The sequence below is a fragment of the Dipodomys spectabilis genome, unplaced genomic scaffold (genome assembly GCF_019054845.1).
Source record: "Dipodomys spectabilis isolate Male_0828 unplaced genomic scaffold, ASM1905484v1 ptg000365l, whole genome shotgun sequence".
Taxonomy (NCBI): Eukaryota; Metazoa; Chordata; class Mammalia; order Rodentia; family Heteromyidae; genus Dipodomys; species Dipodomys spectabilis.
Window position 1 is genome coordinate 3,387,143 of NW_024871042.1, and position 27,538 is coordinate 3,414,680.

Genomic DNA, 27,538 nt, shown 5'->3' on the forward strand with positions numbered 1-27,538 from the left:
AGCTTGTTTTCAAATAGAGTATCACATTTTTCACAAGCTGGTCTTGAATTGTGATTCTCCTGCCCCCACCTCCTGAGAAGCTGGGATGACCCACTGCGGAATTCTTAACTATTGCATCCTTGCCTAGCGCTGACGTCATCCCTTCCAAAAGCAGCAGACTCCTGACTCAGTTCCACATTGGGAGGCTAAATCACATAGAAAGTCCCAGCAGAAGTTTCTGTTTGTTTCATCTTATTTCTTCTGTAGATTAGTGGTCCTTGGGATCCCCATAAGTTGAACTCTCTGTCCCTTTTCATCCCAATTAAAACTCCTAATTTCTTTATTGTTTTTGTTTTCTAACAAACTACCCCAAATTGAATGGGTTTTTTAAAAGAAATATGTTTCACAGTTCTATGAGCTGATAGGGATTAGCCACACAGCTATGTGGCTGCTTCACTGGGGTCTTTTCTTGTGATGCTAGAGTCAGAAGGCAGAATTGGCTGGAGGCTCAACTTGGATGCTGTGCCTCCTTCTCCACCTAGTCTCAGAGTTCCCAGCAAAGCAGATTTCTTACAGGTGACTCATGACTTCCAAGAACAGGAGTTCCAGGAGAGAGGGGAAATTTGCCAGGTGGACCTAGAGTAGGAAGCATTGCTCTGTCACTTCTGCTGGACAAATAGTGGCAAGGCAGTCCAGCTTTTCAGAGGGGAAATACATTCTTCCTCCCAGTTTAGAAGGGTGGGAAAATGGATAGCAGATCTCTGACCATCTCTAATTCAATATGATCATTAGAGAAATGGAAGACACTAGGTCATCCCTCAAATCCATATTTGGGACGAGAGCAGCTCCCGCAGGACAGGGACAAAACCCACATACTCAGAAGCCTCTCACTAGATAGTTGAACATCTCTGCCTTAACATCCAGAACTGGAAAGACTGAGGTCTCCAGTAGTAACTTTCCTTTCTTCGCTCTCTATGTACATGAATGGTATGGTATCATTTCCTACATAGTCTGTCAGCAAGATGTTTCAAAACACTATTTAAAAAAAAAAAAACTGACACAGATACTGAGCTAGATAGTCAAGGGCAAAAGTAATCATATTCTGCAAGCATTGGCTGTGTAGCTTGGCCTGTGTGGCAAATTAGCAATTTTCTGTATGTGAGAGGTTCAATTTGTAGGCAGCTCAGTTTTAATAGCTAGCTACCTGTTTCTGATTGCACAACTCAAAATTGAACCCTACCCCCACCCTACCCTCCAGATCTAATGGCTTCATAAATAATATCTTCTAATTCCTTTAGGGGCAATGCAATGCCATTTCACTAGGGAATACCTCCAAAGTGAGCTGTTGATAATAGCCCTTTGGCTCTGGAAATTATTTCTTCAGGGTCTTCTGGGGCATTCCAGGCATGGATATGTCAGTAAGGACCTTGCTTAATGATGACAACTCCATCCCTTTCATCATAATGCAATTATTTAGTGTAGAAACCTGATGTTGAAAATGGTATGTATACAACACAAGATCCAAGGATGGATAAGAAGCACCAGCCCAGGCACATGTTAGAGTTTGAACAGCCAAGGAGCGCTATGCTTGAATGAATAGAGTACAAACTCAAGATTGCCCTGTACAGTGAGGCCTGAAGTCTCACAGGGAACTAGCAAGGGACTCCAGGTCTCCTGGTCTTCCCTTTTAAAGTCATTCTGCCTTCAAGTCCCTTCAGATTTTATCTAGCTGTCCCATAGGAACATTTGGTTACCAAGTGTCTGCTATCTAAGACAGATATATACATTGACCACATTAGGGAACCGAGAAGAGGCAAAAAAATTCCTCTTAATCAAAACAGAACTTAGAAAGTGGAAAAACCTCCCATGCTCCTGGATTGGAAGGATCGACATCATCAAAATGGCAATACTTCCCAAGGCTATCTACAAATTCAATGTGATGCTTATCAATATTCCAACCTCATTCTTCAAGGAAATAGAAGAGGCAATCCAAAAATTCATATGGAACAATAAAAGACCCCAAATAGCAAAAACAATCCTTAACAGAAAGAACAGTGCTGGAGGAATATCAATACCAAATTTCAAATTCTACTAAAAAGCCATAGTAATCAAAACAGCTTGGTACTGGCACAAGAACAGACCTCAAGACCAATGGAATAGAATTTAAAACCCAGAAATGAACCCACAGACCTATAGCCATCTATTCTTTGATAAGAGAGCTAAAAAAAAGTAGAATGGAAGAAAGACAGCCTCTTCAGTAAATGGTGCTGGTAAAATTGGTTAATCATTTGTAGAAAACTAAAGCTAGATCCTTCTATAATCACCCTGCACCAGAATCAACTCCAAATGGATCAAAGTCAAATCGAAGTCAAAGCAGACACCCTGAAAATATTACAGGACCAAATAGGAGAAACCCTAGGTCTCCTTAGCACAGGCCAAAATTTTCTTAATAGAGACCAAGAAACACAACAAATCAAACAAAGGTTGTACAAATGGGATTGCATCAAATTGCAGAGCTTCTGCATGGCAAAGGACGTAGCTAGCAAGATCAATAGAAAGCCCACAGATTGGGAGAAGATCTTCACTAGCCATACAATGGACAAGGGTCTCATATCTAAAATATACCTGGAACTCAAAAAATTAAATCCCCCAACAACAAATCCTCAAAAAACAAAAAAAAAACTGCCAGATAAATAAGTGGGCTAAAGACTTAAAGAAAAACTTCTCTGAAGAGGAAAGAAGGATGGCCAATAGACACATTAAGAAATGCTCAACCTCTCTTGCCATAAAAGAAATGCAAATCAAAATATTGAGATGCCACCTTACCCCAGTTAGAATGGCTATAATCAAGAACTCTAATAACAGCAGATGCTGGAGGGGATGTGGCCAAAAGGGAACCCTACTGCATTGTTGGTGGGAGTGTAAACTTGTTCAACCACTCTGGAAAGCAGTATGTAGTTTCCTCAAAAGACTCCACACAGAGCTCCCCTATGACCGAGCAATCCCACTTTTGGGCATTTGCCCAAATGATCACAAACAAGACCATACGAAAGCTACCAGCACAACTATATTTATGGCAGCATTATTTACCATAGCTAAGATATGGAACCAACCCAGATGCCTCTCAGTAGATGAATGGATCAAGAAAATGTGGTATATATACACAAATTCTATGCCTCCATCAGAAAGAATGACATTGCCCCATTTGTTAGGAAATGGAAAGACTTGGAAAAATTATATATGTGGTTTCCCATATTTGCAATAACTAGTATATGTCTGAGACAAGCAGAAATGGTCAGATGAGTTGATGTTAGGCAAAATGAACCCCAAGATAAGGACTCAGTTTTTCTTTCTTGCTATTGTTTCTAACAGATTTATAAGATGATTTCTTTGTTGCTTTGTATGTCCCAGGGATGGTAAAGGGAAACAAAGGAGGAAGCAACAATGCTTGATAAGAAATGTACTCATTACCTTGCTCATGTAATTGTAACCCCTCTGTATGGTATTTTCACAATAAAAAAACTTATTAATACAAAAAATATTCCTCTTTGTCAAGGATAACTGAGCCCTGCTCATGGCAGGAGAAAGCTAGAGCAACATTCCAAATGAATGTTGAACAAATGTGAAAATTATAGACAGTCACTGCACTCCAGTGGGCTTCCTACACCACGCTGGTTTCTCCCAAAGTGTACACTTGAAGGAAACAGGTAGAAGATGCCTGGCCTTTCCTGTCCTGGTCTTAGAAATCACACACTGAGCTCCCACTAAGTCTGTTGATTGAAGCCATTACAAATCCACCAGACCTCATGGGATACAGGAATGGTGCTGCCATCTTGGGAAAATGAAATGTGTTAATAGAGTTCCACTCCTCATCATCATGTAGTTCAGTAGGGATGGAGGAGCGGGTTATGCAAGATGTTAACTCCCTTAGGGCAGTGAAAAGCACCAAGCTCAGGGCCAAGATCCTGAAATGTGGAACTGAACTACTGAGATTCTAAATGGGAATTAGCACATGGAACTCCTTGCTAGTTTCTGGAGTCTCAAGCACTATCAGGGCTTCCTGAGAATTTAGGCTATTGTAGGTTATACTTTCTGAAAAGATTCAAATAGATGACAGGCAATTAATGTTTATGAACAAAAATATAGCCAAGTATTTGTTATGTGTGTGACATATGCCTTATGATCTATTGGCCATGAATCAGCCCCACACAGACTATGTACCAGTCACAAGTCATCAGAGCCTCTCAGTGGATGGTTTCATAAAACAGGAAGGGAGGGAGGGAGGGAGGGAGAAAAGGAGGGAAGGAGGGGAGAAAGCAATCATTTATAAAATGGTAGCCCAAGCTTAATAGACAATGTGGTGAAGATGCCAGCTATGAGAGGCACTTAATATACTTCCAGCTTATAAGCACTGCAGTATAAGTTTAGAAGCTTATAACTGTAGTATCTCACTATAGATATTAAATGCACCAGCTGCAGAGCTAAGCCCACCACATTCATTGATTTCTTTGAGTCCCATCCTGTCTCACCTCCAGTTGTTCAAGAAGCAAGCATGCAAGAGAGCCTGACCAACTTGACAGAGATTCTGCTGCCTGCCATCCAAGTTGTTTGGAATCAAATTCTCATCTTTGATTCCAAATACTCACACTCATAATCTGCTAGGTGGTAACAGGAATCCGCTCTGTTTCTGTTTCTCCAGAGGCTTAGACATTCAGGTATAGCTGTTTCCACAATTCTAGAGCTCTGCTGACCTAAGGAGAGCTTTTCCATTTCTTTTGATGTCATATGATAATCATCCTATGATTATCTGAGTGGAACTCAGAGGCACTACTAGACCAGAACTCTGTATTTGGAATTATACTGGGCCCCCATTCAACAACAAGCATGGGACTGCTATTGAAAGAATGAGAGCTTCTGACTTTCTGCAAGGAGACAGGCATCAGCTCCCATCCAGGAATACCTCACTGGACACCATTTGCCCTTTTCCTAATGGCTTTTCTCACCCAGCCATGTATGTCTTCTTATTTCCTCGCTAGAGTATGCACCCCTAATCCATTGCTGTCCAGGCCCTGTTAAATAATCTTCGCTTTTCCTCCCCAGGGCCAGCTTTATTTCACAAGAAAAGCAAGTTGATGCTTTAGAAATGTCAGGGTTTCTACACATCTCTTTTAGATCAGTGCTTTGATGAGCCATCCATCTCACAGTCACTAAGCCCCTTAGGGATGACATTTTTTCAGAAGCATTATCCTTGGGCCCCAGACTCTAATTGGTTTCACTCTTCTGCAACATGACAGAGGCAGCCATCTCTCCGTTGAGCACAGCCTTCACACAGAAATTACAAGCTGGGGGATTGTGCTCTGGTGGATCCTCAAGTCCCTCAATCCCTACCACAAGTCCCCTGGCTCTGGCCCTCTATAGAAAGATGCTTTCTTGAGCAGCTTTCCTGAGTCCAGTGGCAGGTATTAACCTTTAATTCCTGTGCTCTTGTTATCTTTTCACAGGAATCGACTATCTCCACCCAGACCTGGCCTCCAATTATGTAAGTACAAGCTGATTTGGGGAGCACAGAAGAATGCATGCTTTAAAGTGTTCTGGTGCCCCCTGGTTATTGGGAATATACCTGAGTGTAAATACACCATATGCACACACAGAATTAAGCATGTAAAAACATGGGGGCACACATATGCACACAAAATGCATGTACATATGCACTCACAGACACACTGAAACACACATTCTTGTGTGTGTGAGCACATACACACACACACACACACACACACACACACGTACTAGAACAGCCCATCTTATTAGAGCCACAGCTCTGGCCAAAGGCAAACGTCAAAGCATGGGGCCTGGCAGCAAGCAGAGGTGGCAGCTTTGTAAGAAAAGAAAACAAGCTGAAGTTCGAAAGAACAGAGTGCCAAGAAACTAGGTACAGAGCAGGTGGAGAAGAGAGCAACTTGGCAAGGCTTAAATCAACTCCAGCTGACAATGCTGAAGGGAAGGGTGGAAACGAGCCATTTAGGTTCTTGCTGACCAAAACGGAGGCAAAAAGCCATAAGCCTCAGCAATTCACATTGCAACTGTCACTTTATGAAAGTAAGAACATTATCTGTTTTTACTATTTTTATCTCTTATGACCTCTTTGCGCTGAAAATCCCCACATTGGGCACCTCACTGAGCAACCTCTGACAAACAGATGATTAGCAGGACCACAGCAGCTCTGCTAGGTTAGGACCACCCCATAACTCATGCTCTGCTTTCTTGATGAAACCTGCAAGCCCTTTAAACATGATTGATCCCTTTTTTCAACCAGAGACTACAATTTTAAACTTTGGTAAGTGCATTTAAAATTATCCCAACTAGCCAGCCAGGTCCCATAGTTTCCCTCATTTGCAATAACTAGTATAAGTCTAGGACAAGCAAAAAAGGTCAAAAGCTATATACATATGACCATATAAGATGATAAGTGAAATGAGCCCCAAGATAGGGGCACAAGTGGTTTTTTTCTTTCTTGCTATTGTTTAATGTATTTAAAATGTACTATGTGATTTTTTTTGTTTCTCTTGTATGTTCTTCTGCCATGGTATAACCCCTATTTTCACTGTATTTGATGTTGGTGCCCTGCATCTTGTATATACATTTTTCTAATTTGGGGAGGGGAAGGGAAATAACAAAATGCTGAAACAAGGACACAGGATGACCTATTATAACCATGAAATATACAAGACACTATGTTGAAAATGAACTTTACAACTTGGGGGGAGGGGGAAGAGTTGTGGAGGTGGGAAGGAAAAGGATGGTAGAATAAAAACAAAGGAGGAGGTAACAATGCTCGATAGTAACTGTAACCCCTCTGTACAGGACTTTTACAATAAAAACATTTAAAAAGCCCAACTATTAGTAAGCTATGCTGCCCCTATAAACTCCAGACCTAAGTATAAAAAATATATAATCTGCCGGGCGCTGGTGGCTCACGCCTGTAATCCTAGCTACTCAGGAGGCTGAGATCTGAGGATCACGGTTCAAAGCCAGCCCAGGCAGGAGAGACCGTGAGACTCCTATCTCCAATAAACCACCAGAAAACCGGAAGTGGCGCTGTAGCTCAAGTGGTAGAGCGCTCGCCTTGAGCTGAAGAGCTGAGGGACAGCGCCCAGGCCCAGAGTTCAAGCCCCACGACCGACAAAAAAAAAAAAAAAAATATATATATATATATATATATATATAATCTTAGTAGCTACAAAGACTTCCATTTAGAAGAACTAGGACACAACTAGAAGGATGTTAGCAAGCCATAGTTTAGGGGTAGAATTTCTGAGTGTCTTGCCCTGGAAGTATATGTCTACATTTCAAAATGGCACTGGGGGATTTTTTTCCCTTTGTTTTTTTATTATTGTTAAGTAGTTGTACCAAGAAGTTACAATTCCTTACATTGGGTTTTGAAGTGGAGTTTTTATATGTGCTTGTTGCACTGAGCATCAGGAAACAGGTCAACAATGTGATTGTGTTCCCTACATGGGTCTTCTGAATCTAGAAGCATGCAAATTGATCTATGCATCTTTTTTAATACTAAAGAATATAGAGTAAATCTCAGGCACAATTCAGCCACTGTGGTCCTAGAAAGATATGGCAGGCGTTAACCGAAGCTTTATTCCCAGTGATGCTCATCAGCACTTGTAGAGAAGATAGTAATAAACTGCATGAGAGTTGTGGAGTCTGTTCTATGGTCTTGTGGGTGTCAGTCATCTAAGTCTTCTTCCCTGTTCCTATGGCTGCTTCCCCACTACTAAAATGCAAGGAACTGTCTGCTCACTTGTTCACTGACTTTCTTAAAGACATTCTCTAACCTCCTGACTGTGACTTAAACCTCAGTGCCTCTCTCTCCATAACTGCAGGCCCTGGAGATGTCTCTGATGGGAGACTGAGAAACAAACTTATACTTTCTCCAAGACTGCTATTCTAAATAGGTCTATCCTTGTAGAGATATGGCACTGATACCAACTTCAAGGCCACACAATTCACCCTCAAGGGCTGCAGAAGCACAGACATTTTTAGGTTTGGGTTTTTTTTTGTTGTTGTTTCTGTTTAGTTTTGTCAGTCATGGGGCTTGAACTTGTGACCTGGGTACTGTTCCTGTGATTTAGAAGGCTCTACCACTTTGAGCCATCATGCCACTGGCACTGACATTTTCTAAGATTCACTCCCAGGAACCAGAACCTTCGGAATATCCACATAAGGTTCTGCTAGCTGGTCTAAACCATCTTTCCCCTTGGAGTGCAACAAGATGGTGTAGTTTTCCATCAGGCTGGAAAGTTGATGGCCATTGCCTCTGGATGCACCCACAATTCAGTCCTGTGAAGGTCTAGGACACCATGACTAACCTTTCAATGCCAGCCCAGATGCTTCCTGGCAGTCTGTTTCCCATGCCAGTTGCCAGACTCAAAAGAGATCCCAGTTCACGTGGTGAAAATGCTTCAGAGCTGTCAAGCTACAGCGGCTATGCTGACTTACCTGTCTAATCCTCATCTGAAATTGGAACTAGCGAGAGGTGCTGGCTTTCTTTATTTTCCAAAAGTATTTTTATAAATTAAAAATAAATATGTATTTTCTGTAGAAAAATCAGAAATGTTTAAATAGATTCAATATTACCATAATACTATCAGGGTTTTTGTTTGTTTTGGAGGGGTGGGGTTTTGTTTTGTTTTGTTTTTTTGTCAGAGGTGGAGCTTGAACCCAGGACCTGGATGCTTTTTCACTCAAAGCTAGAGCTCTATCACTTTGAGCCACAGCACTACTTCCATTTTTTCTGGTGGTTAATTGGAGATAAGAATCTCACAGACTTTCTTGCCCAAGCTGGCTTTGAACAACAATCCTCAGGTCTCAGTCTCCTGAATAGCTAGGATTACAGCCAGTGCCCAGCTTACTACTTTCATTTTTAGTGGCTTGGTCTTTTGTTCCTGTTATGCATATTGTTCATAAAATTGGACTCTCATTGCATTCCTCCAACCATGTGATAAGTCATACTCATATTGTTATGCTTTAAAATATTGTAATTTTATTTAAACATTTTCTAGTCCCTGATTTGTTGGACAGTTAGGATGCTACCAGCTGATGCCTCATATGACAGCAACATGTAAAGGTAGAAAGATGCCATAAAGTGCTACGGAGGGGCTGGGAATGTGGCTTAGTGGTAGAGTGCTTGCCTAGCATGGATGAAGCCCTGGGTTTGATTCCTTAGCACTGCACAATTAGAAAAGGCCAGAAGTGGCACTGTGGCTCAAGTGGTAGAGTGCTAGCCTTGAGCAAATATGAAGCTCAAGGACAGTGCTCAGGTCCTGAGTTCAAGACCTAAGACTGGTAGAAAAGAAAAAAGAAAATGCTAAGGAAAGATGAAAGAATGGAAAAAGTTTGTTCTAGTGACATAAAACGAAAACTCAAGAGGTATGTTAACTATATTTTCACATGTCCCAAATTTGCCTGTGCAATAAGGTACCTAACATGTTCAGCAATTTTCCCCAAGAAAATTCTCACTACTGAATGTCAACTGTAGAAGGGAAAAATTTTTGTTAGTTCAGTTAAAGGAAACATCATTTTGGGGTTAAGTGTAATAAATAAATAGAAGTAATACATTCTCCATATCTGAAATGTTCAGGAGGGCAGGGATGCTATTGTAGAGACAATGTCTGCCCTAGCATTAACCTAGATGGCACTCAAATCTTAAGCAGGAAAAGGTAGGCCCTATACCAAGATGTATCTCCTGATCATTTCCATCCAGAGCATGATATGAACCTTCAACATTTATCAAACACTTGGCACCTCACAATTTTATACATTTCCACTTGGCTGTGAAATTCTCCTGTGAAAACCCTTTGCTTTCAATGAGAAAATTGGATTCAGGTACCTCTTTCTTTTCTGGTCCTGGGGCTTGAACTCAGGACCTAGGCATTATCCTTTTTGCTCAAGGAAGGCTAGTGCTGTACCACTTGAACCACAGCTCCGCTTCCCACTTTTTGGTGGTTAACTGGAGATTAATGCCTAATGGTCTTCCCTGCTTGCTGGCTTCGAACCACAATCATCAGATGTTAGCCTTCCTGAATAGCGAAGGTTACAGGTATGAGCCATTGGCACCAAGTCAAATACCTCATTTTTAATTTTTCATCAGAGAGATCAAGCTGACTGGATTTTTCTAGTCATAGCATCTCCCCTGCCCTGTCAGAGTTGAGTCTAATGCTTACTAACCACCTTTATCTTCTTTATTTTTAATTTAAAAGTTTACACTAGGGCTGGGAAGGTGGCTCAGAAGTAAAGGGCTTGCCTTGTGTGCATGAGGCTCTAGGTTCAATTCTTCAGCACCACATAAGCAGGAAAAAAAAAAAAGCTGGAAGTAGTGCTGTGGCTCAAGTGGTAGAGCACTAGCCTTGACCTGACGAGCTGAGGGACAGCACCCAGGCCCAGAGTTCAGGCCCCATGACCGGACCAAAAAACAACAAAGTTTATACTATCATTAGCAGAATGGGAGTGGCAAGTAGCAAAGACCTCCCCAAGAGAGCCATGAAATCAGTGGACAATGGTAGGCTAGAAAATTATAGGAAATGGTAGGCTAGAACAAAGGGTTAGTAGGCAGTGTTACAACTTGTTAAATGACTTAATGGCTTACATGTGATGAGCTAGCCTACCACCCCTCTCAGGAAAGGACCTTTGAGGAGGAAGTCTTTGTTTAGGTTTCCTCAGAAGTAGACCCAAGACAAAGGTTTAAGCAGAAATGGGTTATTTGGGAAGGTGAATCAAAGGAGGGAAGGCAGCCACTGAATGATGCATTATCAGACAAGTTTCCCCACTGGGTAGCTGGAACTTCACTCACTAGTGAACTCTGGGAGCTGGTGTAGAATTTATGCACCACTGGAGTGACATCACCTGCCACCTGGGTTACTTGGGAAATCTGACGTGTTCATAGCAACCTCAACAGTCATTGGAGAAGGGCTGATCCCTCCTCCAACATTTATGTTTATAATGCAGCATTTCTGCCTCTCCAGCTTCGAGGAGAGGACAAGGCAGAGAAGCTGGGTACAGGCAATTGTGCTCACCAAGCACAAGATGGTGTCAGGCTAATGGATTAAGCAACAAAATCTGCCACAGAGGGTAGGATTAGAAATCTTTTGCACGTTAAAATATACACAAAGGTCTATGTGGAAAGAAAAATGAAAAGATATTCTTCTGGTTACTGATTTATTTTCAGTGAAAAGTGAAAAATTCTACTCAAGGCCCTTCAGAAAAATCTCTCCATAATCAAACCAGGCAAAATGTTTCCCAAAGCAGAATCATCTACAAAGCCTGGTCATTCATTGTATTAAAAGAGAGGGATCAGAGCATGCCAGCCGTTCAGTGTTCTTTCCATTAAACTGAGAATTAAAAAACTTTGAAAACTGCAAATCAATATATAAATGTAAATCATTAGTGTTCATTTAATTCAATAAATCTACATTGAGCCTGTTGAGCGTTTAGACCACAGGATAATAACAGCCACTTGTATTATTACTCTATTGTTCTATGATTGAATTTAATCTCAGGGATCTGGTCCCACTAGTAAATGCTTACCATTCCAAATAATTAAGATTCTCCTTTCTCCACCCCAATAGTAATAACATGAAGTGAGTATTGGTGAAGAGGCTATTTTAGACCAGGTCAAAGTCAGAGCCTTCTTTACCCATCTTCTCTACATAAAAGCCTGAATCATTTCTCTAACTCACTACAATTGTTATGTGTCAGACCTCAGGTCAGTAAGAGCACAGGTGTGGAGATATGGGTGAGGGACAAACAAAGGAGGAAGTGGCTCGTTTCTTTCCCTTGTGGCTTACAGTCCAGTAATAACTGCAGGCTTGTATCCATGGTGCTGACCCTAGCCTGGGGTGTTTTGCTAAGTCTGTGGAATAGAGAAGCACTACCTCCGGAACTGGTAGAATGTGGATGAGATGGCAGCTTTCAAAGGGTGAGAATGAGTAGGATGGAGCATCTCCAGCTGTCTTCACAGACCTAAAGCCACGAAGAGGGGGGTCTACAAAATCTGAGGAGAGTCTTCATACTACCTGTTAGGGTCAGACCATGAGACCAAGACTTGAAGCCAAGTACAGTCAACTCTATATTTGTGGCTTCTGACTATGCACAGGCATTCTTCTCTTGTCCTTATTCCCTAAACAGTAAAGTGTTTTCTGTAGCATTTAAATTATATTAGGCATTATCAGAAACATAGAGATGGTTTGAAGCATAAGGAAGAAAATGACGGGGTTATATGCAAATACTATACCATTTTATACAAGCTTGAGCATCCATGGATTTTGGTACCCTTGGGTGAAGAGGCAGAATATCCTGCAACCAATCGCATGTGGATATCTGGGAACAACCATACTTCATTCGGAAGAAAATCCTAAGAAGCACCAGAAGGAGAGAAAGGAAGTGATCATGAAGGGTTTGTTATTAAGAAAATTGCCACTGAAGGTAAGAGGCACTTAATTTCCAAAAAGAGCTCAGGCAAGCAGTATAGAAGGAGCCTGTCTCAGAGCACCCACAAACTCCTGCCAATCACTAGGTAAGACTGCTACACAGGAGCAGGGCTGAAGTAGAGGAAGAAAGCATCTGTTATTGGCTCTTCTGCCCTGCCCTATAGTCAAACAGAATGAAGTCCAGCAGATAGGATCTTTCTTTTTTTCTTTCTTTTTTTCCTTTTTTTCAATTTTTTTTTTTTTGGCTATGTCTGCTGACAGCAAAGTTTCCGGCTGACAGTGTAATGATTGATGTTGGAAACTGAGTCAAACCAGAGTATATCTCCTGCTACCCTCTTCCCTAGTTGTGGATCCATAGATGAATATATTAAATCTATCTGAGTTTCATTTCTTCATCTGTGAAATGGGCAGAATGAAACTTTGGTTAGGTTTCTTGGCATTGTCAGGTATTTTTGAGATAACATTTATAAATGGGCCTGGCACCTAATATAATGAATGTTCAGCAAACATCCATTGCCTTCCTGAAAGAGTTGCTGATTACAACTCAGCCTAATGTCAGGTTATGCTGATGAAGAAGCAGCCGAGTTGAGAATCAGGAAACCAGTGCAGTTGCTCAGCGTGATTCCCAGTGGGCTCAAAGTTATCAAAAGAGAAAACAGGGCAGCTGATCCAAGCTAAGTAAAAGATTGTGAGACTAGGGAAGAGAAGACCAAAAAAGAAAAAAAATCAGAGGATACCAAAATAAATTTCACAGACTCTGAAAGGCCAATACATCCAAGCAAAGAGGAGATAAAGGGACAGAGAAGAGTCACTCTTCATGGCCAGAGATATAATGAAGAAGAATGCTACAGAGGAAACAGAATTCCTGATCTGCACCTCTGTCACAGGTCTTTGAACTAAGAGGATATTCATGGAAAATCAGATGGAAGGGTAAAGTGGGTAAGATAGCATTTTCTCCAGATGAGCTTTTCTCCAGGCCAAGAAAATCACACTTCCTTGTATTTAAGTGATCACAGCTGCAGGCCCCTGCCCTTAGGGTGGAGAGGAGTTGTTTCTTGCACAAAAGCTCCCATCTTTTAGCCTGAAACATGGCTCTTCCTCTGGGGAGCTCCACGATCCTATGCTGAGGATCCTCTGTGTTTGTCCTTGAGTTTTTTCCACAAATTCCTGAGTGCAGCAAACATGGAAGACAGCATTGAGTCCAATTCCACATTCCCTTCCTGAGCATATCCTCCCTTGAAAGGGAATGAAGTAGATTTCCTACATCTTCCCATCCATGGTTTTAATTGTCATGATTTTAGTGATCTACAGTCAACAAGAATCTGAAAATATTAAATGGAAAATTCCAAAAATACCCAGCTTATAAACAGTGTGCTATTGAGTCGTGTAAAGAAATTTCAACACCATCTTATTCCCTCTCATCCAAGGTACAATTCATATGATGCCTTTGTCCAATTTCTCCAACCTGGATATGCCATCTACCCCATTAGTCAGCAGCCTTCTGATGATCAGATGAGGTATCTGAGATGATAGTTCTTGTGTTCAGTTTGCATTCAAGTACGTAGTAACCCAGTGTTAGGTTACGGTATATTGCCTATATCATTTATTCCACTCATCTCATCACACAGCTATTGTGGCAGCTCACATCTTTACAAAAAGAGTGAGTACAGTATAACATTTTAAGGAAGGGAGAGCATATCCACATAATCTCTTTTTTTGTTGTTGTTGTAGAGGGTTTGAACTCAGGACAGAGATAGCTACACTACCAGTCTCTTTCTACCATCAAGATAGAGTCTCATGTTATCTCCTGCCTGCCTTGACTGTGATCCTCCTATATGTACTACCCTTTTTTTGCTGAGTTAACAGGTAGATGTCACTGCATCTAGCCACTAGTCAATGAAGATGGACTCTCATGAAACTTTCATTCCCTGGCTGGTATGGAACCTCATCCCCTGAACTCTGTCTACCAAATAGCTAGGATTAAAGACTTTAGCCTGGTCCTCACATAACTTTCACTACTGTGTTATTAACGTTATTCTACTTTACTATTAGTTATTACTGGTAAGCTCTTCTGGGCTGAATATAGAACTTAAAATATAGTGTAACTAACTGTGCAGGAAAAGGAATGGTACACAGTGATGTATATGAGAGCCTAGGCTCTCTAGGCCTTTAGTTGTTTGATATGTTTCCATGTGCTCCTTCCCTGTCCTTCTGCTATCATCATTAGCCCTAGGAATAGCTCACTGGACCCAGAGGAGGATGAGAAGCACATGGAGAAGAGCTGATCCCACTGGCATAGCCTGAAATGCTGCCACTCACATTGGCCACAAAACCACAATAAGAAGTGGAGCTGCCTAGCTGAATCTCACCAGTGCCAATCAAACTCCAGGCAACAGATAGAAACAAACAGCTCTGCCAGAACAGCAAAGGTGCCCAGCCTACACTGCCTGGAATTGCATCGTAGACTCCTAAATTATATAAATGCTCATTGCTATATGCTACTGATTTGTTACAGTGTTTATGTGAAACTGTTGCCCAAGCAAGACCTCTCCCAGTACTCCCTCAGTATCAGACACCCACCCCAATGTAACTTGAAAAGGAAATACAGATGCTTCCCACTGGTGGTGGGATTATGCCCCATCAACTCATCTAAATGAAAGATACCCTAAGTCAAAAGTACATTTAAAACATATGACTAACAGAACACACTTCTTTTGCTGAGCCTATTCAGAACATTTACATTCGTTTACAGTTAGGTAATATAATCTCATGCCAAGCCTATTTTGTCATCGAGTATTGAATATTTCATATCATTTATTGAATGCTGGAATCCAAGAAACATTGGCAATGCAGTAGGATATTGACTAGTGGTGGCTTCCTCAACTGATGGCAGGTCTGACAGCTGACAGGGAGGTGCAGATCAATGTACAGCCTAGCATCACAAGACAGGACTGCACTGAGCATTGTTAACTCAGGGAAAGCATCAAAATTTGAAAGTCAATGTGAATGTACATTGCTTTAGCACCATCAAAGGCAGATAGGTAAGGTGAGAACTGTCTATATAGATTTCTAGCCCTACCCTACATCAATTGAGTCAAAATCTTTAAGGTTATAAGCTTCATAGAAATGTTTAAAACCTTAAAGCCTTTCCAAGATTCTGATGTGATTAACTTGATCATTTATTCTGAGATTTTACCCATTTATTCAGCAATACTATTCTCCTATAGTCAATGACCACATCATAATTAGGTCACAGTTTGTAGGATAGTATTTGCCTTGTATGTACCTTATGTCCCTCTTAATACTTAGCATAATGTAAACCAGGCATTGAATAAATATCTTTTAACTTGTATTGAATATTATTTCAATACTGTTGCAAATGAAGCCAGGAGCCAAGCCATACCATGAACCTCTATCGATGGTGACTGGAAACTCTGATGTACAGAATCCTCTCATTTCCAGCTCCTCACCACCTCATAGGCAGATACCACCATTGAGTCTTTGTAGTTTATGACAGTGATGATAGAAATCAAGAACGATGGAACTTAATTGAGATCTCATGGATATAGATCTAGGGAGAATATGATTTTCAAGCAGGTACTCCACATGTACACACCATAAGTTATTTCTTTTCTATCACATAGAGATCTTCTCAGGTTGGTGGAAATATAATTAGGTCCCCAGTGAGAGAGGACGAATTATACTCCCTGGTTCAGTTCAAAATCTGAAACATTATTGATGCTGCAAGGGTTGTTATTTTACCAACAGAAGTGCTTGTAAGAAGAAAAATAGCCTGGCCCTAAGCCTGCACTTTGCATTCTTTTCATGGGTTCTGACAGGTAACTGTCTCTGAAGAGCAGGCCTGTGGAGAGCTCTGAAGAGCTGCCAGCACTGAGCCCAAAGGAAGTGCCTCCAGCTCAGCAGCAGTGCGCACACCAGGGCTCCAGGTGGCACATGGCCGCCATGATAAAAGGATGACAGCTGGAGATGGGTACTGTTCTCTGAGACTGGGGATGACTCAGATGCCATGCAGTATTGATCACATACATTGCTCCAGGCTTTTAAAGCTGTGAATATTTAAATAAGTGCATTAATAATGCATATAAACTTGAGTCTTAAATGCCCTTTGTGTCTTACTGAAAAGAGAGGCTGGCTTGTTTCCATGCACTGCTAAGTGCTGACCTGGTCCTAATGTACCTTCTCACCAAGAGGCCAGCCTGAGAACTGGGTTGAGAACTGTTTTCATGAGTATTTGCATACACTGTCAGTCAAAATGACAATTATCTGACTCAATTCATAGACTAGAGGAAACTGTTCATTTCTCCAGATGCATATTTTGGCATAATAATAAGGAAAATATAAAAACTTAATTGTTTAATGAAATAAAGCTCCTTGTTTGGACCTATGGTTAGAGCTACGGACAAAAGCAAGGAAAAAATATTTAATCAATCTTTTTTTTTTTCATATTGTTAAATTGACTCAACTTTGTTCCAAGGAACCCAGACAACACTTAAGAGACCCATGTTGACTTCCTGCTGTGTACAAGGTGCTAAAATAAAAAACTAGTTTCTGCCCTCAAAAAAGTTTCCACAGGGCTGGGAAGGTGGCTCAGTGGTAGAGCGCTTGCCTTGCATGCCTGAGGCCCTGAGTTCGATTCCTCAGCACCACATAAGCAAAAAGAAAAAAGCCGGAAGTGGCGCTGTGGCTCAAGTGGTAGAGTGCTAGCCTTGAGCTGAAGAGCTGAGGGACAGCGCCCAGGCCCAGAGTTCAGGACCCACAACCGGACCCCCCCCAAAAAAAAAAAGTTTCCACATAGATGTATTATTACACTATAATGTACTCAGTACTCTTTTAGAAGTAAAACACCATCCACTTGGGAATGCAGCAGAATGAACAATAAAATAGGTCCCCATTAGAGAAGGGAATCCACTGAAATGCATTTAAAGAGCAAGCAGTAACTTATTACACTGAGGTAAAAAAAATTTTTTTTCCTAGAAGGATATATAAGAACTTGTCTAGAAGGCTGATCCAATGCGTGAATGGCTTTCCACCAGAAGGTTTGCTTCTGCCAAGAAGCATAGACTAAAAGTAAAAACTCACACAAAAAAAATCTTTCTTACCCCCAAATTCCTTCCCTAAAGGCTTTTGACAAAACCCCAACTCTTTGACTAAATTTAAGTGACTTTAAATCCAGCATAGTATCTTTTAATTTTTTGCTTGTGAGCAAATCAACTGGGTCTTATCCCCCAGGGAGATCATTAATAGAGACATTTTCTGCCAGGCATGCTGGTGCACACCTGTAATCCCAACTACATAGGAGACATAGATAAGAGGATAATAGTTGAGAACCTATCTGATCTAATAATAATAACTATATTGTTTAATAATAACTAAACCAAATAACTAAAGTCAAAAGTGTCTGTAGAATATTCCAATTCAACTCTAGTACTTGTGAGACAAAGACAAAGAATATGTTTATTTTCACAAAAATTAAGGCTGGATGGTTGAATGACTGAGTGGGTGGATAGACAGATAGGTAGATGTTAATATTAGCATTTTATTCATTTTATATCCAAATATACCTGCTCGGTATTACTACATGAAAAGCCACAAGAAAGTCATTATTGCAAAGATAAAAATATTTAACTATCTCTTTCCTTCACTGCAATTGTTTCTTATTCCTCACTAGTAATATATACCAGCTGAATTCCTAAGATAGAAAACATTTCACTTTTATTTTCTTTTTGGCTTTCTACCACAGAGAATCATTAGGACACTAGTAAGGGACCAGACCTTGCTTAAGACAGACTTTACAAATAACCAATTTATTCTCAACTCCTTGTTGCAGTTGTAAGGAAAAACATTGCAACTATTGAAGTGGCATGTTTAATTTCTTCCTTTCCTCTTGTGCCAACTTCCCAAGAATACTTCCTTAGAGCCAGACATCTGAGTATCTGCAGGGGTCCTGCCTAAACTCTGGAACCCTTGTGTCCCATCCAGAAGGGGAGCAGGATAAAGTGCCTTTGTAGTTGTACTGATAAATTGTGAGGACAACCATGCCCCCTGCAACTGGATTACATCCACTAAAATCTCTCGATGCTTTTTTCCTGAAAGACAAATTTTTGGTGCAGCAGGCAGAATTCTAAAGTGACTTCCAAGATCCCCGGTTCCTGATATAAATACTCTATAAGGCCCTCTTCTCCAAATCTGGAGTGTGAGCAGGACCTATAATTGTAAAATGACACAATTGCCATAATTAGATTACACTATATGGCAAAGTTTTCAAATGTAGTTATGGCTCCTAATCAGGTGAACTTAAGAAGAAAGTTTCGTGGCTTGGCCTGAACTAGTCAGGTTAGCCCTTTAATAAACATATGCAAGTCATAGAAGGAAGAGGTCCAAAAGATTTTAAGCAATAGAGGCTCAGCTCTTGACATCAAGGGAGGACTTGTCACAATGTGAAGGGGACCACCTGGACCATTATTTATCTATCTACAGAAGCACTTATAGGAGAAATGGTGGCTACAACCTCAAACTAGTGGATTCTTCTAATAATTAAAGATGAAGAGAACCCCTAGCCAGTACTGCCTGATTTCTGCCAGCTGTCACCCTGGACAAAGAACCCATCTGATCTCTACTAGAAACTCTGGAGATAATGGATTTGCATTGCTTTAAGTCACTGAGTTTGAGGTAATTTGCTATACAGAAAGAGAAAATCAGCCCAACCTTCTTAATTATAGAAAATATTTGAGCCTGAACTAATTTAATCAGTTTTTGTAAGTTACTAATAAATAGATCACTCTTCAGTTTTTACATATTTAGTGTTTGTTTCCATCTCAGAAAGTGTGGGGTCGTTCATACATTATAGTTCTGCCATAACTGGAGACTCAGATAAAGTTAGCATGAGCCAAAGATGCCCAAACCAGATCCCTGAATTCAAATCTCCCCCAATTATTTCCTTGCCATGTAACTCTGTGCTTCAATTACCTCATTGTTAGCATGGCTTCCTAGTAATACTGCTTGTATTAGCCAGCTTTGCATTGCAACAAAATACCTGAGACAACTAACCTTAGCAAGAGAAAAGGTTTATTTTGCTCACAGTTTTGGAGGTTCAAGCTCCAGGATCAGGTGGACCCCATTTGGGGTTTGGCTTGTGATAAGGGTGGCAATGATGGAATGGTATGTAGGAATGAGTATACACATCTAGAGCCAGGAAGGAAAGAGGGTAGTTGGAGTCCCACAATCCCTTGTGAAGACCCATTCCTACAACCTATGGGCCGTCTACTAGGCCCCACCTTCTAGAGGTTCTGATGGCTCCACCCTGAGGACCAAACCTTTAACAACATAGGCCTTTTGGGGTGCATTTGACATCCAACAGGCCCTTACTGGTAAATATGATCATTTTGTTTAAGTCATATACAGGAGGCCCTGGGAACCACAACAAGCACCCTGTGGATAAACAGCTTCCTAGGGTTACATAGCTAGGATTCAGCAGAGGACAGCAAGTCCAGATGCAGGCTTTGGGACCTGTATTCTAGCCTCCTCCTGCTTCAAGACACAATGAACTTATGCAAAGAATTTCCAGAATGAAACTAAGGGGTCCACCAAGGTGGTATTGTCATCTCCGTTTTTCCTCCACTTTCCTTCTACGATGCAGGAGGCCAAAACTTCACTCTGCTTTGCTTTGGTGGAATTTCAATCCAACCCTAAGCCAGAGTCTAGATACTGCAGCATACAAAGTCCATTGCCTATTTGAGGAATTAACTTTAGTCCTGAAGGTCACCGTATAAATACATTCTGGCTACACAGAGGCACACAGCCCTAGGGGATCATGGCATGATGCTTCCTTATTGCACAAGTCAGCATATAAGTGTGTGTGTGTGTGTGTGTGTGTGTGTGTGTGTGTGTGTGTGTGAATGTATTTATACACCAATACCAAGGGCAGATGGAGTGCTTGGGTGAAAGTTGGACTGTTTGGTATTATTACTGTCTGCCTTCAGTTGGGAGCAGACAGAAGTGGGAATTCCTGAGACCATGTACCTTTACTGGGTGAGATGTCTCAGGAGAAGGCAGGGGAAGGAAACAAGACGGAGGAGGGATGGGGGTCTCGGCTGCAGCCCAGACTCAGCCTCTTCCCGCAGGGAGCCCCAGAGCATAAATCATGTTACAGAATACTTTGTTTCCTGAGGAAGGAAAATGCATATGTACTCCCGTGGCCACCACTGCCTTCAGAAATCCCTGAAGCTCACACAGGTCATTTCCCAGGCTTGGTAACTCTCATCTGTTCAAGGGCCATTTTCAAGAGGAGACCACTGTCAGCTTCTAGCAATTAACACCCCTAGAGTGGAAGTCTAGGAGTACTTGCCCCAGACAGGGGACCTGCCAGATCCTGGTGACATTCGCTGCCCAGGGAATTGCATCTCTGTGAGCATCTTGAGTGAGGACAGGGTCATTCCTCATGGAATTTAGCAGTGCGATGATGGATGAATAAGTGAATGAATGAATGAATGAATGAATGAAGTCAAGTGAGAGAGTACAGTTGAGGAGAAAAAATCCAAGCAAACCATGAGTAGAAAAGAAGACAGGACAGTGGAACAGCCAGGCAGTCAGTTGAATAATGACCCTGAGGATATCCACCTCCTAATCTCTCCACCTGTGACCACATTAGGTTGCATGCCCTAGGTAAAGAGCTTTGGCAGTGGACTTAAGGTGAAGATAGGAAACTTCTCCAAGTGTGCAAAGCGCAATTGTCTGGGTTTTTCTGAAAAGTGAGAAAGAAAAGAAAAAATCAAGGTTAGAAAGAGGCATGGAGGTAGAAGGAATGAGACATGAAAATGGTTCAACCCTGGCTAAGAAATTGGAGAAAGAAAGAAAAAAAAATATGGGTCAGACATAGAATTGGCCTCTAAAAACTGGAAATGGCCTTCAGCTGACAGCCCACAAAAGTACCTTGGTCCCATAGGAACTGAAATCTACAACTGGAACCAGTAAGTTTATATGCACGCTCATACACACACACACACACACACACACACACACACACACACATGTACACATGTGCACATGTGCTTGGGCACGCGCATACACCTGGGCTCCAAAAAGAGGCACAGCCCTAGAAACATGCTGAGCCCAGGAAGGCCCTTATGAGATTTGAACCTGCTGAGCCCTAAGCCCACAGGTATGTCTTCTTTGCTTCTGTCTACGTGTGCTGTGACTTCTCACAACCACAATAGAAGACAACCCCGAACCATCCTCAGTGGGAAAGCTGGTTCCCTCCACATAAAGGTGAGATGGGTTGAGCATTCAATCTCACCTCTCAGTCATAACCCCAGCACTAGGGGCTCAGTGTGGGCACAGCTAAATCAGTTCTAAGACCAGCAATGATGAACCCCAAGATAGGGACACAAGTGGTTTTTGCTTTCTTGCTTTTGTTTCTAACTATTTATAATGTACCATGTGATTTTGTTTCTTTGTATGTTCCTCCCCCACGGTATAACCCATTTTCACTGTATTTGATGTAGGTGCCCTGCATCTTGTGTATACACTTTTCTAACTTGAGGAGGGGAAGGGAAAAAACAAAATGCTTAAATAGGGATACAGGTTGACCCATTGTAACAATGAGATGCACAAGACACTATGTTGAAAAACAAACTTTACAATTTAGGCAGGGGAGGGCAAAGGTCGGGGAGAGTGTAGTTGTGGAGGTGGGAGGGAAGGGATGGTAGGGGAAAAACAAAGGAGGAGGTAACAAAGCTTGATAGGAAATGTACTCATTACCTTACTCATGTAACTGTAACCTCTCTGTACAGTATTTTTACAATTTAAAAAACATTTCTAAAAAAAAGATCAGCAATGGCCATGATACACCCCCCCAAAGAATTCCATGTACAATCCCCCAAATCAAAGCTTTTCAGGATATGCTATTAGCAGGAATGTGCAGACATTGAGACGGAACCCTGACTTGTGAGTCCTCATTCTAATAGAAAACCCAAAGCCCATGGCATCTCCTTTTCTCCATGATGGGCTTTCTCAAAGCTGAAACCGTTTCTGCTTTATGTTGCCTTAGGTATGGCTTTGAAGGCATAACTAGTGTGTGTTGGGTACTTGTGAGAGCTTCATTCTGTTTGCTTGTTTAGTTTGGAGACAAAGTCTTGCTATGCAGCCCAGGTTGGTCTTGAACTCTTGTAATCTCACCTTTGAAGTACTAGGATGATGAATATGTGCTACTACACCTGGCTAGGAGAGTTTTAGTCTCCAATCCATTCCTCCAATCACATGACCAAAACACATGCTGCCCAGGGGAACACAGAAAGGTGACCTCACTGTGCGGAAGTCAAGGTCACAATAGCTGGCATCATAGCTGGTCCCTCACTCTGCAGAAGAAGGAAGTAAGGCCCAGGAGCATATGGATTGTCAGAGGCCATCCTGTAACTTAGCAGAGTTGGTCCTGGAACTCAGGTCTCCAGTATTCACCCATGACAGAACGTGCCCCTTCATGACTGAGACACGCATCTGGCTGCTGCCAAGTACGGAGAACAAATCATCATCATTGTTGTTGTTGTCGTCATCATCATCATCATCATTATTTGGTCCCAACACAAAATGACCTGAAGATTTTACGTTTTCACACTAAGATCAATACATTTTCCCCTGCCAAGTCCTCCCATGGCCCTCCCTGCGACCGACAAACTCTATAATTACCGCCCCCCACCCCCAAAAAAGTCCTTGAAAAGAGGCATCTACCCTGGTCCCTTTGTACCATAGTCTCCATGTTCCCTCCCCTGCTTTTGTCTGGTTGTGCCTCTTTTCTGGGAAATTGGCCGAGGGCCTTTAGACTTCTATCTTTAACCTACTAGTGTGGAGACCTGACAGGTCTTGAGGCTCACTTCCTCACTTCCTCTGGACAGCTGTTAATACAGAACTGTAGTGTCCGTTGAGGACATGCAGATGTGGAACTGGCCCTCTTGCACCCCCTGCAGGATAAAGCCAAAACTACCCCTGCAGGACTTCACCTGAAGAAACCCCTGTCCTTGGCTTGCTTTTTTTCTGCCCTCGCTCTCCTCAGGAGTCCTCTACTGGTTTCTGCTGCAAGTTTGTCCTTCATAAATCACTTGGCTTCAAGCCTGCATCTCAGGAGCAGCTCCTAAGGAGGCTGACCTTCTTATATTTGAGCAGTCTGGAGCTCCGGGAAAAGCAAAATTTTCCATCCTGTGTGGCCAGGGAAGAGAGAATCTCTGACGTCCAAATAAGATTAGCTTCTCCACCATGGTAACCCTGCTGGCTCCCAACCTACGGGAAATTATTTTTCACAAAGAAAGAGCCCTTAATTGCTAACTGATAATTAAAACCTGAAGCCAAGTGCAGGAAGCCAGAGTTGGGCTCTTAGCAATGTTCCTTAGCATCATCCTGGGTATCATGGTGAGGTCGGTACTTTCAGTCAGGCACACACAGAACCACTCCACCATGGGTACTCTGCTCAGCTGAAGAATAAGATGTATTACAGTGTGTGGGAGATGTTTTCATTAAGCTATGGAAAGAGAAGGCTTGTGTTTTATAGCTCTAGCATTGCCAAGTTTTTAAACAAAGGGTTTGGTATAAATCTAAACTCTTCAGAGTGTACTAGTTCAAGGACTCCCATTGAGTCCTTAAAGAAAAGAAAAGGCATTGTTTAAGCTTTACAGCTCTCAGTTTCCCTACTGTAAAACAGAGTTGATTCTTTCCTTGACAAAAACCTGGCTGTTTCCATAGTAACAAGGGTAGAAATATTATCCTTTATTATCCTTTTCACTGACATGAAATGGGCCTGTATTGATCTATAGCTAATCTAGGTTTATGTTGATCTATCAAAAAACTATTCCTTGAACATTAAAGGCATTGAATGTTATTGTGGTACAAATACTGTACCACCTGCTTGTCTGTTCTCTACTATACCCTACACACACACACACACACACACACACACACACACACACACACACAAACACACACACAAAACACCTTGTCTCTAATTTAGAGAGAAGATTCCAGAAGACTCGGTAAGGAGCCATTCCCTGTGTAGGTGCCTGTGTGATGATCACATTGCCACTGAGTCATCTGATAGAGACAGTATCTTATTGAGGTTCTTACCAAACACCTTACAAACATGTTTCCTACAAATGAGACCATGGCCAGGGTACAGAAACATTACAATTAATCACTCACACATAACCGCGATTTTCATAGACCACATGGTACTTCCATTGAGAGCTCTGAATTGTTTGCTTGGCCTGGCTCACAAATTCATCTCCCTTCACATGGAGAGCTGGTTGTGGCTCAACAGAGTATGAAACCCATATTTTTGCCTCCCATCTCTCTTCTTTTTGGTTTGATATATCTTCCATTCCTTTGAGGCCCACTGACTGCTCCTGAATTGTGAGAATATTAGCACCCAGCATTTGCTTGTACTTACTAGTTGCCTGGTCTTGTATTTTATATACATTGATCCTATATAACCTGCATAGTAAACTACTGGGATGGCAACTTTCTTATCCACCTCTCCCATATAGAAAACTGAAGATCAGAAAGGTTAGTGGTTCTCCATCCTCACTTAGCCAATGCATAGGAAAACATGAAGATCACCATCTGTCAACCTGCCCCCTCCAGTCTCTCCTCCTCAGTAAATGACACTGACACAGACTCAGTGTCTAATGCCCCAAACACCTGAGTCATCATTGACTCCTCCTCTTCCCCCCTCCCTAGCAACCAGCCATCCTGCTAACTCTGTTCCTCCAGACACCTGCTCTCTCTTCACACTCTCAGCATCCTGGGCTAAACTAACATCGCTTCCCTCCAGGATGCCACAAAAGCTTCCTGCTTCCACTCTTCTAGTGCCATTCTCCTCTAATAAACCAGAAAGGGCCTTACAAAGAATTGAGCAGAGTAGGCCATATAACCTTTCCTGCTTAAATTCACCTCGAGCCTCCCTTGCCTTAAAAACACTCCTCTGCCCATTCCCTAGGAGGCCCAACAGGTCCTAGCTTTAGTCCCCTTATCAACCTTTGTCCTGCCTTTAGAAGACTTAGAAGACTTACACTGGTTCTTCCCCCTTCTAGTTCTACCCTAGTCACCTTCCTAGTGTGTGTGTGTGTGTGTGTGTGTGTGTGTGTGTGTGTGGTGTATGTAGACATGGGGAGGTAAGGGAGGGAGGGAAGGACGGAAGGCAAGCAGACTCCTAGTTGGAATGCTAGCCCCAGAAGGTGGCAGGTTTTGCTGTCTGCCTCACCTGTCTATCTTCTATAGCACTGTAGCTAGAGAACCATCAAAACTTCTATGTGATGATGGTTGACTGGCTGGTGAATAAACACTTTTCTTTGCTCTTTGACTCCTGTCCTCATCCTTGCATTTCTTCTGGCCCTGCATTCTCTTCCCAAAGTTCCTCTTTACTTTTGTTCCTTCTTTTGTTCTGTTCATGATAGCAATTGACTTATACCTCAGCCAATATAAGCATTACATTATGAGGGAAAGCTACTGGTCAGCACCACCCAGAAAAACAATACTTTAGTACTTCAAGCTCCTGAGAGCTATTGGTATGTTTCTTCATTACAAGGAACAGAAGAACCCTCTGCAAGATCTCCTTGTCTATCCTGAGAAAATAGAAGGGAGAAAAGAGAAGGGAAAATTCACTTGATGTTTTCAACACGTTCATTTGTGTTCTGTGCAATTAACAGTAACCATTCCATTTCTCAAAGCATGAATTTTGAAGCTGAAAAGTTAGCTTTGAGTTTTTTTTTCAGTATCCAAAAGATTTTGAAAACGAAAAATATATATGGACTTGTTCCTAGTTAATAAGCTTTGCTTATCCTCTATTCCAGTCGGACAAAGGAATTCCCAAAACATGAGGATTCTTTTCACCAGATTCTCTGAAGAAATATGCTATTATGGCACCATATTTATTAATAGTAAACTCTTGATGCACATATTTACAAAAAGCCTGCCTTGGAAACAATGCTTATAATTATGATCATGGATTCTTCCAATTCCTCACAGGGAATGCTTGCTTAAAATATCAATTTAAATGCAAATGGATTTTATCATTCTAAATTAGACTCGTCCCATCATGTTGAAATGAATGTACAAAATGATATTGAAAGCTAAATTGCAAGTAATTAATATTGACACAGGGAAAAATATCCACTCTCATTTGGGGGTTGCAGATACTTGGAATGGGGAGACTTTTCTTCTGTGTGGACTATTGTGTGTTATGATCACTGAGTCAAACACAACACCTCTGAGATCTGGCAGGGCTAACATGCAGGATTAACATAGCAGAAATGAGAGAAGGAGACAAATGACCACGATGTGTCTTAGGGTTGAGGAAGCTATTCTTTGAACTTAAAGAACACACTGAAATGTATTTAAGAGACTATATGATTTATGTATTATTTAAAGTAAATCCTCTCATAAATGTGAAAACACGACAACATTTAAGCATTTAAGCATTTCTCTTAAACAGAAAGACAAGGAGAACCTTTCTCTCCTCTATAATGTAACCTACAGGCTACCTACCTGGTTTTTTTTAATAAAGTTTCAATGGAATATGGTTTACTTATTTGATTAGTTCTTATCTATGGCTGCTTTCATACTATAATGGCAGATTGTGACAGATACCCTGGGACCTGAAACATAGAAAGATTATTTTAGGGTTTTTGTTTTTATTTTTTAAAAATGTCCAGAAAGCTGTAATATGGGATCAGTCATTGCTGGACTGCTTTTTAGCTGTGTGGCATTTAGTGACATGCTGAACATCTCAAGAGTGTAGCATTCTCCTGTGTAAGCTGAAAAAAAATGGACTCTTATCTGTTGGAACCCTAAAATCTCATGAAACTTTCCTCCCTTCCAAGAAAAATCACTGATTAAGAAACAAAAGCTGAGGTGGTTTTGTAATGAAATGAAACTGCCAAGTACTTTGAATCTACTTAATTTGCTTTTGAGAATGACAGGTATTAAGTCAAAGTTATTCTTATTTTCCACACCTGATTTTCTTTTCACTAATCACTATTTGGAGTGATTTCAGAGAGCTTTGC

General features: G+C 41.5%; 1 protein-coding gene across 2 annotated transcripts in view; it reads left to right on the top strand.

Moving 5' to 3' along the window:
• The window catches only part of Pcsk2 (proprotein convertase subtilisin/kexin type 2), a 274,532-nt gene that overhangs the window by 166,876 nt on the left and 80,118 nt on the right, over nt 1-27,538 (top strand). For both annotated transcript variants that reach the window (XM_042666500.1, XM_042666501.1), the window contains one exon: nt 5,481-5,518. In XM_042666500.1, the coding sequence (XP_042522434.1) occupies nt 5,481-5,518 (38 nt within the window). The remainder of the gene's footprint in view (nt 1-5,480; nt 5,519-27,538) is intronic.